Consider the following 13,116-nt stretch of genomic DNA (forward strand, 5'->3'; position numbering starts at 1 on the left):
TGTAATCGTGGAGAGTGAATGGGTCCTCCAGCCGTCCTGAGAGTCCATGTAAACCTGGTGAAGTTTATCAGTTTGCTCGCTCGCTGGTTTGTATCCATTTATTTGTGAACAGACATTTAAAAATAAATGTCAGTTCTATGGGTTGGCTTGTGTGTTTGTTTTATCTTCTCTTAAGGAAACAGCTGTGATATAATCAAAGTATCTGTTGCAGATTTTGGAAGTCATTTTGCACACCATCTTTGCAAAGGCCCTTTTCTGTTTGAATAGAAGTCAGCTAACCTACATGTGGCTTACAGTGCTTGGCATCTGTTTTTACAGCTGTCTTTTTCTGTTATCATTAACCCGAGGTTTCATGTATGAACATTATCAGCATGATACACGGGGCTGCTCCATGGCATGTGCATTTAAGTGAATCTTTAAGTCTGAAATGAGATGTGCTAGGATTACTAAAGTCCCTCCCTCTCTTTTTAACTAGAATTGGACAAGTTATAACCATCAAAGCAAAAGTTACCAGAGCATTCAGCACAAGCATGGAGGTAAGTGACCCCTTTTCTTCTGACTATTGGTGCCCATCTCTTCAGAGGGCAGAAGAGGAGTTCTGGAATAATTTGGAGCTCATGAGATTCTGAATTTCACAAGGCCCTGGAATCTGTGGTCAGGCTCACAGGTAAATAATAAGGGCCTTGTGTTTCCCAGTCAACTCTGCTACTAAAATGAAATGTGATGCAATGCACTATTTTCACAGAGAAGGATACACAGAAAGTAAACATACAAGGGAGAAGGGCACTCTCTTGGTTCTTTGCAAAGTATGGGTTTTATTTCCTAATTATTCTGACTCTACTTGTTCTCTATCTCTTCACCTTCTACTGGAAACTAGCCCCATCATTAGCTAGTTTTTGCAAGGCAGAGTAACTGAAGGGAGAAGATGTCCTCCTTTCTTCTACATCCACTTGGTTTTATTTTCTTTACCATAGTTGTGAAAGCAACATTTTCAGAGGCTTTTGAAATCACTGTCCAGGTGAAACTAGCAGGAAAGGAGTTACTGGATCCTATATTGCAACTTCTAGGTTGGTTAGTACCAGTCCCTTTGATCTCTGGACACAAAAGACAGGATGGGACTTACATTTGTTTGTTAGGGCTACCGTAACAGAGTCCTGCAGACTAGGTGGCTTAACCAACAGAAATGTATTGTGTCACAGCTCTAGAAGCCAGAAGTCCTAAACCAAGGTGTCAGTAAGGTTGACTCTTTCTGAGGACTATGCAAGAGAATGTGCCCCAATGCTCTCTTCTGGCGTCTGGTGATTTGCTGGCAGTCTTTGATGTCCTTGGCTTCTGCATCACCCCCATCTCTGCCTTCATCTTCATGTGGTGTTCTTACAGTGTGTGTGTCTGTGTCCAAATTCCCCCTTTTTAGAAAGACATCAGGCACATTGGATTAGGAGCGCACCCTACTCTGGTGTGAGCTCATCTTAACCAATTACATCTGAACCACCCCATTTCCAAAGTCAGGTCACATTGTAACGTACTGGATTTGGTGGGGGACACAATTCAACCCATATTCTGATTCAATAAAACTGTTTGGCCATAACCACACGTATGGTGATGGCTTTACCCCAGTATCCATATGAACAGAATACAGAACACTGCAATCACAAGAGAAATGTTTGTGTTAAAAACCAGATCTCTCAGCAGCAGTTGTGATGATGCTCTCTCAGCTGTGGGCTCCTGACCTTTGCCACACAGTAGCCACTGGGCTTGGCCTCTCTCCTGAGGGCTAGTGCTCTTCTTTATATTCAGCCCAAACATGGATAACAGCTCCCTTTCCTTTCTCCTTTTCCTTCTATTCCCTGAGATAAGCTAAAATTTCCAAAGGAAAAAGCTGTAGATAACACGATGCCATTTTGTCCACATTAATTTCGTTATAAAACTGAGAGACTAAAGATTTTAAAGAGTTGTGGTACATCTCTCTAATGATCAACAAGGCATTCATGAATATCTTGTTTTCAAAAGCATATTTAGTAACAATGGGATTAGAAAATGCTTGTCAAATAATGCCAGTTTTTAAAATTATAATATAAAACTATAAATACAGTATGATAACTTTGTGTGTGTCTTTACATAACACACACGTAAAACTGGAAAAAAATTTACCTAAACATTAGTAATTATTAGTCTGGGTGGCAGAATTACTAATAATATTTGCTCTGAATAATCAGGTTCCATTTATATCTATTTTTATATTTACCAAACTTTCCATGGTAAATATGTATTTTTCTATAACCAGAAAAAAGTTATTTTTTAATTTTATGGAACATCACTGAACAAACAATGTTGCTTAAAAAGAAATTAAAATGCTGATTTTAGGGGCCCCTGGGTGACTCAGTCATTAAGCATCTGCCTTCGGCTCAGGTCATGATCTCAGGGTCCTGGGATCGAGCCCACATCGGGCTCCCTGCTCAGTGGAGAGCCTGCTTCTCCCTCTCCCACTCCCCTTGCTTGTGTTCCCTCTCTTGCTGTCTCTCTCTCTGTCAAATAAATAAAATCTTAAAAATAAATAAATAAAAATAATAAAATGCTGATTTTATTCAAAAACAAAAGAATGATGAAGTACATCACTGAATCTTGATTGCTGCAATCTCGTGTGTTATCTGGATGGCTGGAAGTTTACTGATTTATTTTTCTTTTCATTTTAGATCAGCATCAAGGTCATAGTACAGGACATGTTCACTGGTATTGAGAAACTTGTTAGTGTGGCTTTCTCTACATTTGTAGCCAAACCAGTTGGAGAAGAAAAGGTAAATTTTCTGTGTGAAGGAGTACCTAGCATGTTATTCAGGGACGTGTTACGATGGCATCAGAATTATTATGGAAAAAAAGACTTTTCTTCTTACTGTGACATATGCTTTCCCAGGATTTGTTATCCACCCCTGTTTCTGTAAAAGTTGTCATTGTGTGGTAATACAGCGTTATGTACCTTAGAGAAAGGGAGATGTTGCCAGTTGGTGAAAATGGAAAAAAATACTGTTTTAAATGATCTGAAGGGTCTATCGGTTTCTCAAAAATAGTGTTTACTGGTTTTGTTCTTTTCTTTTGTGGTTATATAACTCAAAATTGAGTTAAAATAAATTTTTTTTTCTTTAAAGCAAGAGCAACTTAGTAAGCAGTTGCATGTTATGGTCCAGTCATTTGTTTATACCTGATGGAAGAATGTCAAAGAGGCTGAACTAGTGAAGTTTAGAAATAAGCTTCAAGGCATATGAAGTTAAAACAGCCTTAAAATAAATATGTTGTTCTGATGTGTGTGCCCAGGGGGCTTGCATGACCATTGGCCAAGAGCAGCTTGTCTCTAGTCTGCCGGGGGTTTACTTATTATCGTTTCTTGGCTTTCCTTTTCAGGGTCAGGGTACCTAGGAGAGGGTTCACATTTAGTCTAAGTGTTTTTAAATGTCATAATCTAATTTAGAATTTAAATCTTTCATTGCAAGGATCACTCCAGAGGTGGGCACAGTGGTTTCTCCTAGTTCCACTTTGAAGCGACAAGGAGTACTCACTCTACAAAAGCATTCTTCCTCAGACTGCCTCCAACTTTAGAGCCGGGACAAAGCCATGTTTTCTGTGTACCCAACAGAGGGGACAGCAGAACAGCACTCACAAGCTACTCCTCAGTTGGGCCAGGAGGCAAAGAGATGGGTGGGTCTGAATTAGCCTGCCCTGATGGCTGGGTGGTAGGTGTCCCTGCAGACTTTCGTGCACCAGGACACTTCTCCCAGTCCCTGTCCAATATTAGACACACCACAAGACATATTCACATCGCCCAAGGGCCTGCTTTTTCAAACTGAAGTTCATATCAGCTATTATTTAAAATGCAGCTTTCTGAAAATAAAATAAAATAAAATGAAATGCAGCTTTCTGGGCTGTGTCTCAGACCTACCGAATGAGAATCACTAGTATAGGAACTTGGAATCTGTACTTTGACAAAGCATTCCAGGTATCCTATGTTCATTAAAATCGAAGACATTGAGATAGGTCTTGCAAACCATTCTGTTTTTCTGGGTTGCCCCCAAATCTCCAAACACTTGAGAATGAGAGAATATGGGGGTGAGTGCAAGTGACCGAAAAGAGTCTGCATCACCGTCCTGTTCCATGTTCTCATTCTGACCTCAGGGACTCATGGGTTAAGAATATAATAGTCACACTTCAGTTCAGCCTCTGCTGAGCCTGAAGAACTGTTTTCTGAAAGTGGTTCTGGAAGGTTGGTGCCTTGCGGTGCTGCCATAATAGGTTGACTCAGGTAACCTTTACGTAAAGCACTTTTCCCAGACTTTCCAGCTAGGACCATTCTTGTTCAGTGGCGCATCACTAAGAAAGCCATGAAAAATCAGAGGTTTGGTCTAAAACTGCAGGCCTATGTGCATCTCTGTCCAAAGTGAGTTTATTCCAGGATGAGATGGGCAGTGACTAGGCTTAGTTCATCAGTTGCACAGACTGGATTATCGAAGGACTCACAAAACTCCGTAGGGGATGCTCGTGCAGGGCTTCACTAAAACTAAAAGAAATGGTATAGCAGGAGAAAGAAAGCACAGGCAAACATCAAAGAAGGTCAAGGCTTCCAGGCATAGTTCTCCGGGTCTTTTTCCTTTTTTTTTTTTTATTATTTTATTTTATTTTCTCATCATGATAAGTGCTCTCTTTAATCCCTATCCCCTATTTCACCCATCCCCCTACCCACCTCCCCTCTGGTAACCATCAGTTTGTTATTCATATTTAAGAGTGTTTCTTGGTTTGTCTCTCTCTCTTTTTTTTCCTTTCTCATTTGTTTTTGTTTCTTAAAGTCCACATATGAGTGAGATCATATGGTATTTGTCTTTCTCTGACTTGTTTCGCTTAGCATTATACTCTCTGCTTCATCCTTGTAATAGCAAATGGCAAGATTCCATTCTTCAATGGCAATATTCCATTGTATATGTATATACCACATCCACATCTTCTTTACCCATTCATCTATCAGTGGACACCTGGGCTGCTTCCATAGTTTGGATATTGTAAATAATACTGTTATAAACAAAGGGGTACATGTATCCCTCTGAATTAGTGTTTTTGTATTTTGGGGATACATACCCCGTAGTGCTATTACTGGATCATAGGGTAGTTCTATCTTTAACTTTCTGAGGAACCTCCATACTGTTCTCCAGAGCGGCTGCATCAGTTTTCATTCCCACCAACAGTGCAAGAGGGTTCCCCTTTCTCCACGTCCTCACCAACACCTGTTGTTTCTTGTGGTGTTGAATTTTAGCCATTCTGACCGGTGTGAGGTGATATCTCATTGTAGTTTTGATTTGTATTTCTCTGATAGCTAGTGATGTTGAGCATCTTTTCATGTGTTTGTTGTCCATCTGGATGTCTTCTCTGGAGCAATGTCTGTTCATGTCTTCTGTCCATTTTTAAATTGGATTATTTGGTTGTTGGGTGTTGAGTTGTATCAGTTCTTCCTATATTTTGGATACTAACCCTGTATCAGATATGTCATTTGCAAATATCTTCTCCCATTCAGTAGTTTTGTCAATTATTTTCTTTGCTCCGCAGAAACTTTATTTTGTTTTACTCCCAATAGTTTATTTTTATTTTTATTTTCCTTGCCTCAGGAGACATATCTAGAAAAATGTTGCTATAGCCAATGTCAGAGGAATTACTGTCTGTGCTTTCTTCAAGGATTTTTATGGTTTCGGGTCTCACATTTAGGTCTTTAACCCATTTTGAGTTTATTTTTTTGTATGGTGAAAGAAAGGGGTCCAATTTCATTTTTTTGCATGTGACTGTCCAATTTTCCCACCGTTTGTTGCAGAGACTGTCTTTTTCTTATTGTATATTCATTCCTCCTTTGTCAAAGATTAATTGACCATGTAATTGTGGGTTTATATCTGGGTTTCCTGTTCTATTCCATTGATCTATGTGTCTATTTTTGCCAGTACCCTACTGTTTTAATTACTAGCACTTTGTAATATAACTTGCCAACTAGAATTGTGACACCTCAAGTTTTGTTTTTGTTTTTGTTTTTTATTTATTTATTTGACAGAGAGAGAGACAGCTAGAGAGGGAACACAAGCAGGAGAGTGGGAGAGGGAGGAGCAGGCTTCCCGCTGAGCAGGGAGCCCAATGTGGGGCTCAATCCCAGGACCCTGGGATCATTACCTGAGCTGAAGGCAGATGCTTAACGACTGAGCCACCCAGGTGCCCCTTGTTTTTCTTTTTCAAGATTGGTTTGGCTATTCGAGGTCTTTTGTGGTTCCATATAAATTTAAGGATTATTTGTTCTAGCTCTGTGAAAAATGCTGTTGGTATTTTGATAGGGATTGCATTAAATATGTAGATTGCTTTGGGTGTATTGACATTTTAACAATATTTGTTCTTCCAACCCATGAGCATGGAATGTCTTTCCATTTCTTTGTATTGTCTTGAATTTCTTTTATCAGTGTTTTATAGTTTTCAGAGTACAGATCTTTCATGTCTTTGGTCAGGTTTATTCACAGATATTTTATTGTTTTTAGTGCATTTGTAAATAGGATTATTTTCTTAATTTCATTCTCTGCTGCTTCATTATTAGTGTATAGGAATGGAACAGATTTCTGTACATTGATTTTGTATTCTGTGACTGTATTAAATTTATTTATCACTTCTTCTTTGGTGGAGTTAGGGTTTTCTATATCATGTCATCTTCAAATAGTGAAAATTTTACTTCTTCCTTACCAATTCAGATTCCCATTTTTTCCTTTTGTTGTCTAATTGCTGTGGCTAGGACTTGCAGTACTATGTTGAATAAAAGTGGTGAAGGTGGACAGCCGTCCGTGTCTTATTCCTGACCTTAGCAGAAAAGCTCTCAGTTTTTCACTCTCAGGGTCCTTTTCAGATATACAAAATATGCTTCATCTATAGATTGGAGAGCCAAGACACAAGCTTTTTTTTTTTTTTAAGATTTTATTTATTTGTCAGAGACAGAGGGAGAGAGAGTGCGCACATGAGCACACAAGCAAGGGGAGCGGCAGGCTCCCCACTGAGCAGGGAGCCTGATGCAGGACTCGATCCCAGGACCCTGGGATCATGACCTGAGCCTAAGGCAGACGCTTAACCGACTGAGCCACCCGGGCATCCCAAGACAAAAGTTTATCAGGTGGACTTTTATACCCCAGTGGTCATACAACTAAAACAAGGCTGTGGAGTTAAACCAGTATAAGTTATCAAGTCTATATATTCCTAAACAAATTAGACAAGGCAGTGTACAGGAGTTTTAGACTTGAAAGCAGCATATTATGAACCACTAGCTGCTTCGTCTTCTTGGCTAAGGGTCAGTGCCAGCCCTCAGGTATCCTGGAAATGAGCATGGAATTATCCCCATCCAGGCTCAAGGTGACTTCCTTATGCACACAGGTCAAGAGACAGGCATTTATGGCAGAGCTTGAGCCCTTGGTTCTGTTGCATCATATTTTTAGGTTTCTGGAGGTCAAAGCTTTGTTCTGACCTTTTGATTCTTTTAGTTTGCTTATTAGATAATGTTTTCACCATGTGATGAAATTTCCAAATTAGAAATAACTCTCAGTACTTGACAGCTTTCTCTAGAACATCTTTATTCCCTCCCTTTGAGATCTTAATTTTGCAAGAAGTAGAAAACATTTCTTGGTAAGAGTTCAACGGACTCAAAGTCCCCCTCCTCATTCATTAATTTGAAGAATTTTTTTAGTTTGCAGCTCTGTTGAAAAATTTAAAAAGCAGGGAAAATTAATATTTAGAAAACTCTTTAAAGCACATATCTTATTGTATGAAGAAATAATTAAGCCTATATTGATTTTTTTAGTTTAAAAATATTGTAAGAAAGAAATTTAGTCAAATAATATGTGTAAAAAGACCCAGAAATGCTCTATTTATTTTGAGTTAGAAAACAATGTAACATATCATTAGTTTTACAAAATTCGTGTTGTGCTCTTATAATTTAACAAGGCAATGTTTTTCTTTCTCTAGATTCATTTAAAACCAGTCGCACTTCTAACTGAGCAAGATCATGTGGAACATAATCTGGCTTCTGAGAGAAGGAAAGTTCGATTACATCATGAGGATACCTTTAAAAACTTGATGAAGGAAAATAGCAAGTTTGACGGTCAGTAACTCTACTTATAGGAACTTTAATTATATGACTGTGACAAGTGAAAGGGTCTTTTCTTAGAGCACACTTCTTTTCACCTTATTATTACAATTTGGCCCCAGCGATGCTAGATATCTTCCCCAACAAACCCAGTGGCTGGAGAAGGAAGGGTCTGGCCACTTCAAAATATAACTGCTGATGCCGAAGACCTCTTTAAATTGATGCTTCTCCACGGGAAGAGACAGGAAAGAAGGGTGACAGGGACCAGGCAGTCCTTATCGGTAAGAATGCGCTCAGTAGTGATCAACGAATAAAGGAATGACAACGCAGTATATCCATCTGGTGCTTCACAGTTTACTAAGCAGTCTCTCATTCATTACTTCATATGAGCTGATTATAATATCAACAAAGGAGGAAACTGAACCTGAGCAGGGAAGACCCTTGCTAAAGATCACAGGACGCACTTTGATTCTATTCTTGCTATGAACTGAAGCGCTAAGATTCTATTCCTGTTTTCTGGCTCTTCCCCAGTAACACTGGGTTTGATGAGCCAGAGTGTCTTAGTTCTCTCGCTGTGATCTCCCAGGCTCTTTGAGGCCTCATGGGGCCAGAATGGCAGGGAAAAGAGGGCTGCCTTGCCCCTCCCCTGCCCTTCCTTTTCTTCTGACCCCATCTCCTGCAGCCCCAGGGGAGATGACCTACTGGGGAGAGCAAAGTGGTGAGGTTGGAAGTGGAGTGGTCCCGCTCAAGTCCCTCTGCTCACCACTGCCAGAGGGGCCAGGAAGTTCATAGAAGATCCAACTCCCTCCTGAGCTCCGAAAGCAGACACATGTAGAAGAGGAAGGAAAGGATGAATACCTACCATTTACATCAACATGGATGGAACTGGAGCAGATTGTGCTAAGTGAAATAAGTCAAGCAGAAAAAGACAATTATATGGTTTCACTAATATGTGGAATATAAGGAATAGCACAGGATCATAGGGACAGGGAGGGAAAACTGAATGGGAAGAAATCAGAGAGAGAGACAAACCATGAGAGACTCTTGACTCTGGGAAACAAACTGAGGGCTGTGGAAAGGGAGGTGGGTGGGTCGGGGGGTAATGGGGTGGTTGTAACAGGGTGGATGGGCATTAAGGAGGGCACATGATGTGATGAGCACTGGGTGTTATACACAGATAATGAATCATTGAACATTACATCAAAAACCAATGATGCCTTATATGTTGGATAATTGAATTTAAATAGGAATGGGATAAATCTGTAAAAAAAAAAAAAAAAAGAAGAAGAAGAAGGAAAGGAGATGAGAAAGGATCAGAATGAGAATATTAAAAGAGAGGAAGGAAGAAGAGGACACACAGATGCCAGAGGAGAGAGAAAAGGCAGAGGCAGGGGTGACCTGTGGGGGGGCAGGGGTTTTATTTTGCTCTTCATGACGTCATCATGGTCCTGGGACCACCTCACAGATGCCCTTTGCGTTGGAAAAAAAAGTTTTTCAAAGGCTTCTATTCTTGCAGAACTTTAAAAGACAATGCCCATTAATTACCAAGCTACTTTTAAAGAAATGAAGACATCATCATTAAATTACTGTGCTGAGAAGTGTCCATCCTTTTGTAAAGATGGTCTCGGTACCAAACTATATTTAAAATGCGTTTTGCTAGGGGCGCCCGGGTGGCTCAGTCGTTAAGCGTCTGCCTTCGGCTCAGGTCATGATCCCAGGGTCCTGGGATCGAGCCCCGCATCGGGCTCCCTGCTCCGCGGGAAGCCTGCTTCTCCCTCTCCCACTCCCCCTGCTTGTGTTCCCTCTCTCGCTGTGTCTCTCTCTGTCAAATAAATAAATAAAATCTTTAAAAAAATAAAATAAAATAAAATAAAATAAAATAAAATGCGTTTTGCTAAAGTAATGAAATGGCTAAACCATGAGAGCAAGGGCATGCTAGAGAGAAAATTCAAGGTGGAAGGAGGCAGGACATGACAAGATAGGACTGTGTCATGGAGGCTCTCTTAGGCCAGGCAAAGAGGCTTGACCTTTCTTCTCTCCTTGAGGGAAGCTGGTGAAGATTTGGGCAGGGTTGCATGATTAGGCTGGCACTTAATATGGTCATTCTGCAGAGAGGAGGGGAGACTAGAGGGATGGAGGCCAGGCAAGGGGAGAGGGGCAGCTACTCCAGGCAATGATTATAGAGAGCAGAGGGGAAAAGGCCAAAAATATGCAAGGGATAACATCAGCAGAATAGGGTCACTCATGTGGGGAGATGGGTGAGGAAAGTAACTCTCAGGTTTCTGGTCTGAGCAACTGGTTAGCTAATGGTGGTATCATGAGTGGAGCTAATGCATGGGGGGCAGTCTTGATGAAGGTGGATGAGGAGTTTAGTGTAGTCTGACGTGCCTGTGGAACAACCAAAAGGACAAAACCAAGGCTGGGGAGAGTTAGTTTGAGACACAACAGCTTACAGATGGTAATTCAAATGAAAGAGTACCTACAAGTCACCTAGGGAGGGCTCACAGTGGCACAAGGGTGGTGGGCCAAGAGTGAAATTTGGAGAACATGGCCATTTAAGAGGTGATTAGAGGAGGAGGATGGATCTACAAAGGAGACCTAGAGGGACTAGTGGGAGGGGTGCAGGGAGAACCAGAGAGACTAGCATCATAAGCCAAGGGAGTAGAGTTACATGAAGAAATGAGAGGTCAACTGTGTTCCAGAAAGTTAGGAATAAAAACTGTCCACTGAACTTGAATACAGAAGTCATTCCTACGTGCTGCAGCCATTCAAATATAGAGGTTAAACGATTGTAATTGACTTCAGTTTCAGTTTGTTAGGAAGTTGGCAGATCACCTCTAGCAGTCTGGTTCAGTTTAGAATTATAGATTTTTAGGAGTCTGTTTTTATCATGTGTCCTCTAATCTGCCTGAGAATAGATTATTCTACATTCCTTTGCACAAAACAACATTTAATCTAACTTTGTTGATTTGATCTTTTTAGAAATTTTACTAGCTTTCATGCCATCAAGATACCGTAGAACCTAAAAGCGATATCTCTCACTGTCAGAGCCGGACCCTAGAATTTTAAGTTGCCATGAGTGCATGGTTTGTCCACCTGCTACCTGGTGTATCTGGGTGGAGTTTGTTTTGAACTGGACAACACCTTCTAAAGGAAGATAGCTAGATCATCTTTGTTATTGAACCATGTTTTTAGAAAACCCAGGGTTCTACATTGATAGTAATATCACAACCAATTGGAATCTCTTTCAAGATTTTATGTGGTTGAAATGCATATTGTTAGAACAGTAAGAAATTTGAGTCAAAACCATATGCTTTCAGAAGAAAAGGGAAACAAATGACATTAGATTATGTAAAAGCAGGACTTCTTTGGAATGTGTTCTTGTACCACTGGGTCATTGTTTGGAAGCTTGGCTTGTAGGAAAAGACTTCATATTTAGAGCATTGTTTTTTTTAAGATTTTATTTATTTGACAGAGAAAGACACAGCGAGAGAGGGAACACAAGCAGGAGGAGTGGGAGAGGGAGAAGCAGGCTTCCCGCCAAGCAGGGAGCCTGATGCGGGGCTCGATCCCAGGACTCTGGGATCATGACCTGAGCCGAAGGCAGATGCTTAACGACTGAACCACCCAGGCACCCCAAGAAATCAAATCTTTATGAGCATTATCCTGTGTTGATCCTTTCTGGTTATGAGAAGGAAAACTAGAATATCCTCAATTCAGGTCAAAGTTCCTGACCCAAAATTGTAGAATGAAGGCAAAAATTGCCAAAGCAGAATGATGACACAGTACTTAATGAACATCCAAAGTCCAAGTATTGAAATTGACCTCTGGACAAGTATGCTCTGACTTGGAAGCCTGCAGAAAGGGTGAAGTTTGTTTACCATACTTAACCTGAGTACACAGCCAGAGCTGTGAGCCTGACTTGGTCTCTGAGCCTGGGAGAGCCCTATTTCTCCACTGATTGACAATTACCTGCAAATAGGTATGCTTCAGCACCGAGGTCCCCTGTACTCCGTATATTTCTGCATACGTGCTATAGCTGGTGCTCATGCACACGTGACCTGCCTTAACCCACCTCTGTGTATCCCAGCATATCCCATGGATGTCTTCGTAAGAATTGAGTAGTTTTTTCTTTAAAGTTATCCCTCAGAAAAGAAGGAATTGCTTTATATTTGAGTCTTTACAGTGTCTCTCAGAATATAAGGCCTACTCAGTTTTTAATTTTATAATTATTTAAATTATTTAAAAATAGGTAGTACACATGCACAGGGTGAAAATGTCAAAAGGTATGAGAGGGCATTCAGTTAAAAGGTAAGACTTCCTACCATCAGTATCTCCCAGTTAGCCAGTTCCTATCCTTAAAGACAACCAATATTACACACACACACACACACACACACACACACACACTAGCCTATACTTGGAGCACAGTATTCAAACAGCTATGTACCTTTCTTTTTTTCATTTAACATTGTATTTTACAGATTGTTTATATTTATCTTGAACAAAAAAGTAAGAGATATTAACTTAAAAAAACCTCAGTCAATACTAGTTTGAGATATTAATAGGATATCATCTGACAAAGTCAGAAATAGCAAAAAAAGAGAAAGAAAGAAGTTGAAAGGGATTGAAGACTTCATGTGCCTTTTAAAGACCACTTCGGGAAGCAGTCCAATTCTGATGACAGCAATATGGTAGACTTGGTGTCTAGAACAAGCTAAAATTTCTGGATAAAATATTTACAAGCATCTTTGCGAGTACATCTCAGCAGACAGGAAAATAAGAGAAAACCTTGAAGTCTAGAAATGATTAGAAAACACAAATGCAGCAGTGTAAGGAAATAGAAGAGCTGGCATTTGCTCAGGACTCTGTAGGCTCTAGAAGACCTAGAACTTGTGTTTTAATGGGCCTGAAAAAAATCAGGACACAAAGCCAGTGGCCCATGTTACGTGGAAGGTTGGATCAGGGAACCTTATATATAGCTG

General features: G+C 40.3%; 1 protein-coding gene across 1 annotated transcript in view; it reads left to right on the forward strand.

Moving 5' to 3' along the window:
* The window catches only part of ACOT12 (acyl-CoA thioesterase 12), a 44,365-nt gene that overhangs the window by 12,100 nt on the left and 19,149 nt on the right, over positions 1-13,116 (forward strand). The window contains 3 exon segments of the mRNA XM_032404083.1: positions 453-536; positions 2,694-2,795; positions 8,011-8,146. Of these exon segments, the coding sequence (XP_032259974.1) occupies positions 453-536; positions 2,694-2,795; positions 8,011-8,146 (322 nt within the window).

Source organism: Phoca vitulina, unplaced genomic scaffold (genome assembly GCF_004348235.1).
Source record: "Phoca vitulina isolate PV1807 unplaced genomic scaffold, GSC_HSeal_1.0 scaffold6, whole genome shotgun sequence".
Classification (NCBI taxonomy): domain Eukaryota; kingdom Metazoa; phylum Chordata; class Mammalia; order Carnivora; family Phocidae; genus Phoca; species Phoca vitulina.